This window comes from Pimephales promelas, chromosome 17, assembly GCF_988280905.1.
Source record: "Pimephales promelas chromosome 17, fPimPro1.hap1.1, whole genome shotgun sequence".
Lineage (NCBI taxonomy): Eukaryota > Metazoa > Chordata > Actinopteri > Cypriniformes > Leuciscidae > Pimephales > Pimephales promelas.
The window spans coordinates 24,034,478-24,044,334 of record NC_142785.1 but is presented as its reverse complement, the minus strand read 5'-3'; the positions used below and the strand labels follow the sequence as shown (position 1 = coordinate 24,044,334).

Here is a 9,857-nt window from a genome sequence, read left to right as displayed (position 1 = left end):
GCTAGAACCGCTCCTCGGGTTTCACATACTGTACATACTCCCTCTGCATAATTGTGCATCAACGCGGACAATGACGCAGAAGTATAAATGAAAACCATAGACAGTATAAGAAGTGGACAGATCCATCCCATTGGAACTCCATTGAAACAAGTGAAGCCAATTTTTAGGGATTTTTTTTTTTTTTTTTTTAGCACTTCCGTTCCTGACGCACAGACTCAAACCGACTCAAACAGAGCTTGATGACGTAGATGTGAAGTGAGCAACCTGTCTGTCTTCTAGTGGCTGTGGCATGAGAAATCTGAATCCTTCCCTTCCGAAACTTGCAGAGGCAGAAAGTGTGAGGAGAAACTTTTGCTAGGTATTCTGATTAATTATTTTGTCATTTTGCCACGTTTCCCCGATTGCCCGCGAGCTTATCCTTGTGTCCATACGGTAATCTCTCTACTGTGCGACAGAGAGTCACTTGGTTATGACTGAATTGTTTGCCTACTTTTACAAAAAAATGCTTCTATGGGGGCATATCATAAGCTACATGGTAATGGAGCATTTTATACATTGTCGTGTTTCTTTAGAAATAAATAATGGACAAATGCAGTCTTCAAACGCCTCAGATGTAAATGGGACGCCAAAATGAATGGGAGTCAATGGAAATGCTAACACAAGTGAAGTTCTGCTACAAGATGGCAGCTCCCATGAGGCTTCAACTTCCGGCCGATGGATTATCCCCTTGATGAAAACCAACGTGTACTCTATACCGTAGAGGCTCCGCCGTAGGTCCGGAGCAGAAGTATAAATCAGCCTTTAAGGCAGCAGTCACTGTTTTGAAATAGCTTTAACTTTTTCATGGATTTGAATCTGCAACTGATGGAAAACACATCAATGTTGTGCATTAAGGGACCATTTTCAATATCAAAGACTGATGTGAGAAGTCTTTGGATCAACAGTGGTTACTCATCTCTGAGCAACAGGGTAATCCCCTATAACTGAGTCAGTATGAGGAACCCTATACAAACTTCCATAGTTAATCTACCAGCTTTCCAGTCAGTATTCAGGCTCAGCTGATCCTGTGGATTTAGAGGTGGATGTGTGAATGAAAAACTGTCTGCGGGACGTGTGTGGGATGGGGGCCTGACGGAGGGTGGTCTTCCTCCCAAAGGTTTGTTTGTAAAGGAAAAAATCAGGGGCGTCATATTGTTCATGCTCATGGAGCATAAAGGAACGATGTGAAAATGCTTTTGTACCGATTCCAAGGTTTAGATTCAAGTTCAAAGCCTCCTAGAACAGGTAACAGATTTATAATCTGGAATGCCACTCAGATGCCTGAAAAGGGTTGAATTGTTTGGATGCTGTGTATCAGCTGGATGGTGTGGGTTCAGACATTGGCAGATCCTCCTGGCTGCTACTGTTGAAGCACAAAGAAAATTCCACAGCTGTGAGTCAGAGAGCAGGGGTCACTGATTCAGCCCCATCCGAGCACTGGGGCCTTTTGATTCAAGGACCTTTCCCATGTTACACACATAGACAGATACACTCACAACCTTGTACACAAAGAGGTGCTTGGGATGTGCCAAGTAAATCAGTCAGAGCAATGAGGCGATGTGATGCCATCCATCAACGAACACAACAACTGACCAGCAGGCGGATAAAAGCACTGAAGATTGAATACCTGGTCTGAACACTTCATACTCATGTTCTTCTGAAGTTCTGACCTACTGTGCTGTCTTGCTGACTGTTGACAATAACCCACCTTGGCAAGTCGGTGTAGCTTTTCACACAGTCAGGGAAAGCAAAGCACCTGATCAAACTCGGTTCTCCGCTCCCATGGATCCTCAAGAGGAGAGCGTTATGTCATGAAATAATATTATTCTGCCACTCCTACATTGAGCGATCAGGTTCAGTCTAGCTCATACAAGGAAAAACAGTTTTCTGGTGTGAGAACGGTCCATCGAGAACATTCAGGGTGGCACGTATTTTGGCAAAGCTGCTATAATTACCTCCACATTTTCGTCAAATTCAACTCAGGACATCCTGACAGGGGCTTGTGGGGTCTGAAATCCAAGACCAGTGTATAGCCATCCTAAACACTCAGTGGATACAGCAGTGAGGCGGTATGGATGATGGGGATGATGTTAAAACACAAATCAGGCATGAACCAAATATCAGCACAGAAAAACATCTAAAATCATGAAAATGATAAATGGGTGTCCTAAAAAGCAAATCAAACCAAGCATGATAATGAGCTCCACAGGATGGGAACTTTGTGTATGTGTGTGTGTATCTTTTGGCACTGGTGTGTCACAGTCTGTCGAACATAGAAAAAAAGCAGGGTTTCTAATTTGCAGGAGGGTGAAAGGGGTATGGGTACCCAGAAACACCAATAAACACTCATCTTCTTGCTTAAATACCTCCATTTGTATGTGTCAGTCTGTCGAACATGAAAAAAGTAGGTCTAACTGGGTTGACACAAATTTCATGATTCAATTCAACCCTTCGCAAAGACCCACCTCCCTGGTTACTGTTGCTACAAGCTATATGGACTCTCACGCTCCATATAACAATACATCACAGTGCAAAGAGGTTACTGATAACACACCGACAGAAAAGACAGATCAGTGTCTCTCAAAAGCATCGTAAGCCTGGTAGATTGTAATAGAACCATTGGAATCAATGGTTTCTGTGTTCAACTTAGCTCACAATGCTTTTGAGAAACGTAGCCCAGGTTACTTTTGGTATGAAACATAACTGATCAAATCTTCCTATCAGAGTTAGCTCAAAATAAATATGAATGAATATCAGAGGATATGTTGTTTCAACCACGGAAAGACGTCATTACACAAGTTCAAGTCCACTGATTTTAATCTACTAATTCTCCTGTCTGGTCTGTTTGTCAGACGAAATGACTGATTTGGATGGTTTTGATTGGTCAAATTGCCTTTCAAACTCCCAGCGAAGGGCGAATTGCCATCTAACGTTACGATCTAATGTGGTCTTAAAGTGTCTATTAAATGTGCTCAGCAGAATCAGGTACTTTCCACCTACTGTTTTATTAATACCAAATTCAGACTTAGACTATACTCGGCTCACGTTGGCTAGAATGGCTACTACTTCTTTCTATATATTTCTAAACTATATTCAGAAGCAGGCAGCGCATGCTCGAATACTTCCAGGCTTTTCTACAACTACAAGAGTGGAATCACTGAGTAACACAGTGCCATGTTTTGAATTCGACTCTCTGTGGAGCCTGGGAGGAGAGCGTTTTGGAAAAGAGGTCATACCACCGAGAACATTTATTATCAGGCAGAGAACATGAAGGAAAGCACCCAGGGATTTCCAAGTGACTCAACATGCAGACCTCCCACTGTAACGGCCCCCTTATGGCACAGGGGCTTGTTGTATTTCATGTAAGGCGCACCACCACACAGTAATAATTACATAGGACAAAATGATCTGAAGCAGAGTTTTATTACTCAGCAGAGCTTACACCATTTTCATCAAATCTTTCTCTCAAAAAAGACAGAAAAAGGGTGAGGTACACAGTAGGGGGTATCAAAACCATCTCATTCTGTTTTAAAGTGACATACAGGTCTGTTTATAGTAATCACACTCGTAATAGTCGTATGTTTTGTAATAGGCCTAGGCTACTATAAAAGCACAATGCTGTAATATGTCTTATAGTTCTCTGTCATTAACCCTGTTAGTAACACAGGAAACTGCTTTTGAATAACAGCCAACCGCGGCCCATAATACATCTGCAAGCAGTGTCTATGGGAACAGCATTATTCGGCAGCAATAACGACAACGAGATACGGCCCTGATATCGAGTCTACACCTGGCACAAATGCTATGGCTACAGCTCCGACAATCCCAAGTCAACACAGTGGCAGTATCGAAACACCTCCGAGGCAGTCATTTCAAAGGCTGTTCTTGCTTTATTAAAAAATAAAATATGGTTAAATATATTGCAGAAAAACCGGAAGTCAAAACAAACGGATTGTCTGAGGCTGTTTCAGAGCGAGCCGATGTCTGTTATCCTCCCACGCCTGACCTCTAGTGGTAAAATTTAATATATATATTTTTTATGAAGTAATTTATATTTTAAATTTATAAGAAATAATAATAACAAACACTACCTCCTCTTCTCAAAAATGTTTTTGATAATGAACATTTGGGTGCTGTTTGGGCTTTGGCTAAGGTGAGAACATGCTTGCTACTTTACATGTAGGATTTTTTTTAGAATTGTGTCAAGGCGGCAGAGTTCTGGTGGGAGAGGACGCAGATTTCAGTTTCTAATGCTTTCCAGAACCTCGGCTCCGCAGGTGGAGGATCTTCAGTAGCTCTCATTTCCCGCTTTTAACGCACTTCAAAGGTCTCGTTAGGTCCTCCGCAGCAGGGGGGCTCCAGGGATCCCAACAACTGCACCACCTTAACGGCCTGTTTAGAGGGCGATCCCCGCTGACAGCCCCGGTTCCCCATCTAAAAAATTATAGTCCTGTTTTACAAGAGGGGCAGGAGGGAGGAGGATAAATCTCTCTGCTCCTGGAGGCAGGTTTAATGAGCACAGGCACACCATCAGCTCCCCCTCGCTCCTGAGTTCGGATGTAGGGGTCACGCGCGCACCTCCTTTTGTTCATATTCAAACACTCACTCATTTTAAAGATAAAGATATCTATTTGGGAAAATAAAAAGTGGTCTTTTTGAAGCAAAATAAAACTTTTTTTGTGCTTGTAATTGGATGCAAACAATAAAAATAACAATAAAGGAAAAGTAAATCAGACTAATAGCTCTAATACATCATATGGGTGACTGATAAATTAAAACATGCACAATCTAGTTAGAAGAGCTTCGCTTTCTTTTTCATGTCGTTGCGCTTCCAAAGAGGAAGTCTGTCAAACTCGTGGATCTCCATTCCGAAAATGTCAAAGAACGTCTCGGGAGCCAAGTGGCGCTGAATATAAATAAGGAGAGAAAAAAAGATTGGAGAATTATAAGTCATCATGCATGTGATCAGCTACCATCCCCCCTTCAATATGTCTATTCTATGCTGATAATAATAAATAAATCATTAAATATTTTTTTATACTTAATATAGCATTAAGTATTGTTTTGCATAATAATAATTTTTATTATCTAATCTTTTTCTAATTAAATGTAAATAATTTAATTCTAATTTAAATTTATTATTATTGCAATTGTTTTATTCTACAGAACAAATGAATGCATGTATTCACAATTTGCACACACTTAGATCACAAAATACAGAAAATGCACATGATTCATACAGTTTCCACACAGTGAGGCTACCAGGTGCTATTTACCTCCAGTCTCGACCTGTCCACATCCTTCGGGAGCTTAGTACGCCCTCTGTTGGCGACAGTGAGCATTTCATATGGGTACACCTTTACAAAAGGAGGGATTGTGTTGTTATGGAGAATGCTATGCGAGGCATTTGCCAAACATAATGAATCGCTGAAAGCAAATGGTTGAGGGAACAATGCACGGTCATTGCATTCTAATAGGGTACACAAACACCAACTCTTGCCAAAGTACGACACTGCAGCACATGGTGCAAGTGAGAGTGTGGCAGAGCATGCGATGGATAGGTGAGCCTTGTGAGAGAGAGTGTGACTGTGAGCATGCATTTCCAAAGCAGAAAGTCTGTGTTTCTCAATATAGGAAAGGGCTAGATAGGATATGGAGTAATATATAGTGCTTTAGTGAAATATAGATACAGTTGGCAGCACAAATTAAACTGGGGTGTGTTTTAGTGTGTCCTGGTTATACTAGTCCAGAAACACTCAAAACTAACCGGTTCTGTATTTGTGGCATTTATAGTGACAGCAGACATTATATTGCATATTTAAAATAAGTAGATAGTAAATACAATAAGTAAATGTCGGTTAACGTGTGTTGTATGAAAGCATTAACTTACTTTAAAAAGTTTGAACTGTAGTGTAAGTCATATTTTAACTACTAGATCAGCTAATCACTAATTAAAGACGGATATTTAGAGTCAGTGTCATTAACAACAAGATAAATCGATTTAATTCTATTTATTTTCCACACTGAAATGAATGAGGTCACAGGGGTTTGCCAACTGCACGTACGGGAAGGAATTATAATGCTGTTAATGATAGCTCTCCTACGGATAGTTTATAATCATGCCAGTTATTGTTTTTTGCATTGCTGGGAAAGCCTATTAAGTTCCAATCTATTTAATCTTGCCAGTAACTATTAGCCAGGGCTGATGCATAAATTCAGTCCTAAGAGAATCAGGCTCCTGAGTAACTACAACCACTTTAACAAAATATTACCATATGCAACTGTGAAACCTCTTTAATGAGTACAAAGTTATTGAATCATCTTATAACACAGCTAAAACAGAGTATTTCATGTGGTGACAGTATTTCACAGCACTGGCAGATATGCAAGTAATGCTAGTTGTACGCGCAGACCATTGCCTGTGAAGATGAGCCAAACTAACGATGAATTATCTTGATTTTTGGGAGAGGCGGGGGTTATTATTTATTGAACACAGAGGAACAGAGGAGCATTTAGAGATGATAGAGAAAAGAGAAACATAATTATTTAAAAATATTTGAGATACTTGCTTTATATTCCAACATATTAGGCATGGACATTCCCCTGTCCATTCTTGTAATGGAATCGTGGGCATCTTGGGTGGGCTATAGAACAGAACACATACACGTGATGCGAATGATAAGAAAAGAAAGCAGAAACTGTTTTCAAGAACTCAGAACCATGGGAAATAGTCTGAATCTAATTCTTAACAGCTATTGCTCTGTATCAAGTTCTCTCGAGGGAGGTGGAAACTCAACTATTCATGTGACGTGCTGTAAACGGTGTGTGTGTGTGTGGGGGGGGGGGGACTTTCAACATATCAAACCCTTGACTGTGTTGTTGACTTTCCCTATGGCAATGACTCAAACTCAGACACAAGCATAGCAATGAGGGCATGAGTGCCATTCCGGTTACATGTAGCATGATTTGACTTCCATATGTGCATGACTGCAGATGCACATGCTCAGTAAACACTGCATGTCAGTCACATACCTTGAAATCTGTATGAATCAGAAAGAGACAAAATTCCCAAATATTACTATATTATTAGAATAGCTTTTTTTCAGTTGTTAGATGTGTTTTCGCTATTAAAACGTTGCACTTTACCTCTTTGTCCTCCACAAACGTCCCCATAACTGTTATACTGAGAGAGTTCTGTAGACTGGGGCTGGAAGCACAGACACGAACACGATGCGCTTTAGTTTATGTTACACTGGCTGATATGACACTCAAATGTTCCAAAACGGGGTTGTAAAAATAATTTTTTAATGAGAAACAGTATCTTATAAATATTAAATCACATATTAAGATATTTTTTATGTTTTAGAATGAAGACTCTTACTGTATGCTTGACAAGGCTGCATTTATGTGATCAAAAATACAGTAAAAAACTGTAATAATATTGTGAAATATAATTACAATTTAAGATAAAGGTTTTCTATGCTAATGTACAGTATTTTAAAATGAAATTCCTGTGATGGTAAAGCTTTTAGCTTTTCAGCAGTCTTTAGTGTCACATGACCCTTCAGAAATCATTCTAATATGCTGATTTGGTGCTGAGCTATTATTATTATTATCAGTTATTATTCCCAAATATTGAGTTTTAATAATGTTTTAATTATTATCGGCGCCGACAACTGTGATACATTTTTCTTTGATGTATAGAAGGTTACAAGAAATAAATAAATAAATAAATATTTTTGTAACATTATTAATGTCAATAACCATCACTTTTTATACGTTTAATGCATCCTTGATGAATAAAGTTAATAATTAATTTATTTTTCTTTAAATCTTACTAACCCCAAACTTTTGAATTGCAGTGTATCATGGTTTCCACAAAAAACATTACGCAGCATAAACTGTTTTCAACACTGATAATAACGAATATCATACGGATAATAATAGAACTGTCTCTTGAGCACCAAATCAGCATATTAGAATGATTTCTGAAGGATCAAGGACACTGAAGACTGGAGTAATGAATGGCTGAGACTTACCCGATGGAGGCCATTTCGTCCGTATCCAGGCAGGGATGATGTTTTAACGTTTTGGGAGTCTACAGCAGAGGACAAAATACTTTTTTTTAGACTGATTCCAATGTAAAGCTTTATTTGTTGTGCTTGCTTTCAAAGTATGTGGCATTTTACCTGTGGTACAGTTAGCGTATTGAGAGTCAAAGCGCTGGGCGGTCACACTTCGTACGTATTTCTCTCTGTTCATCTCCTTTTCCATCTCCTCCTTTAGAATGAGCTTCCCAAGTCCAGACTGGATCTGCAGTTAAATACAAGCCTTAATATAAGTCATGCTGAATCTCAAGTAAATGCATCTTGATTTAAGACTGTTTAGATATTTGTACTGGAAAAAAAAATACTGAGTACGAAGTTCTTTTCAGTGCAAATATGCAAATTAGGTGTATCTTTGTCTAGTTTTTCAGTGATTTTGGGCAATAAAACAATGTGTAAGTGCAAATAACGCTGTGCAATGGAGCATAATTTGGCCCATACTGTATATGCATTTAAAGGATTGCTTTCACCAAAAAATGACACAAGCAATATACAAGTATTAATACGCCCTCGACCTTGCTGAGATGTTCCTCCTGAAGTTGTCTGCGTTTCAGTTGCTCGTCCTCTTCTTCATCACGTGACCGACTCCTCCCATCTGAGCCTGTACATCCAGGACCAGTAAAGGATTTTCAAATAAAACCAAAAAGAAAGAAAAAATATTGAGATGATTGCAATATTGTCATGTCATTACACCCATGATGATGACCTTCAAATGGAACCTGAGTTCAGTTGGAATGGAAACCAAATAATAGAACAAAAATAACAAAATTGATCAGATTGAGTGGTGTAATGATTTATTGATTGGAAACGTATTGGATTTATTAGCGTTAGCGAATCTTTGTGTCTGTAAAGCAATCTTGTGTATAGTGTTCTTCGGATTTACTATCATCACAACTGGTTTTAGGGGTAGGCAGCCAAGACAGGCTAAATTTACCAGCAGGAATCCAAGAGTTCTCAATGTACATTGTTTTGAGAGTATTATTTAGTTCAGCAAAGACTTCCATTAGTTTTTGGTTGCTGTAGGGATTTATTTGTGCCGTTGGGCCTGGAGGAGCCAGCAGCTGGACCGTACCTAAAGCAGCGAGGGACGGCGGACACGGCCAGTAGTCGGTCTCGATCTTTGGAGTTTCGTCTGGCCGAGGGGCGTGGGCCGCAGGGAACTTGGATGATTTGATGATGTCATCAGCGGACTTGCTTTGGGCTGCCAGGGCAGCTGAATCTGAATCGGTATTTTGGGGGAACTGCACTATCAGTGACGGCCTCTCAAAGGGTTTTAATAAGTGCAGTGCTGGACAATCAGTTCAAAGCATGACATTTCAGGATGTTTATATCTAAAAATGTGAATGAACTATTACAAAAAAAATAATATATATAAAATTTACTACTTTTGTTTAAAAAAAAGTTCATAAAATGTTTTATTAAAACAGCAATTCAGAGACGGTATCAAATGATTTGAACGTCAATGGCCAGTACTGCATCTTATAAAGGACTGTATAAAGTGGATAGAACACACATGCTACTGTTTGCAAGTTTATAGATTTTTATAAAATTAAGCAAGCAGAAAATGTAAATACATAAACTGTATTTTGAAACCAGTAAATGGCACAACTTCTTGTCTAGCTTGATATGTAGATTTACAGAGAGTATGCAAGATAGAGACCAAAGCAGAGTCATCTGAAGTGTCAGTGAATTTGTTATGGGATCTGGCAGGCT

The 9,857-nt window shown here is 39.3% G+C and overlaps 1 protein-coding gene across 12 annotated transcripts in view; it reads right to left on the bottom strand.

The window, feature by feature from the left end:
- Positions 1-3,443: 3,443 nt before the first annotated feature.
- The window catches only part of ablim1b (actin binding LIM protein 1b), a 79,802-nt gene continuing 73,388 nt past the window's right edge, over positions 3,444-9,857 (bottom strand). For 9 of the 12 annotated variants that reach the window (XR_016147081.1, XR_016147083.1, XR_016147086.1 and 6 more), the window contains 7 exons: positions 9,217-9,363; positions 8,660-8,745; positions 8,229-8,352; positions 8,079-8,137; positions 7,186-7,246; positions 6,609-7,079; positions 5,316-5,361 (listed from right to left, as the gene is read on the bottom strand). Coding sequence is in view for 1 of the 12 variants with exons in the window: in XM_039664973.2 (XP_039520907.2) it covers positions 4,832-4,945; positions 5,316-5,396; positions 6,609-6,683; positions 7,072-7,079; positions 7,186-7,246; positions 8,079-8,137; positions 8,229-8,352; positions 8,660-8,745; positions 9,217-9,363 (755 nt within the window). In the remaining 11 variants the exon portion in view is untranslated. Of the gene's footprint in view, positions 4,946-5,315; positions 5,397-6,608; positions 7,080-7,185; positions 7,247-8,078; positions 8,138-8,228; positions 8,353-8,659; positions 8,746-9,216; positions 9,364-9,857 lie in introns of those variants that run through there. The other 3 variants (XR_016147080.1, XR_016147087.1, XM_039664973.2) reach the window with 2 other exon arrangements.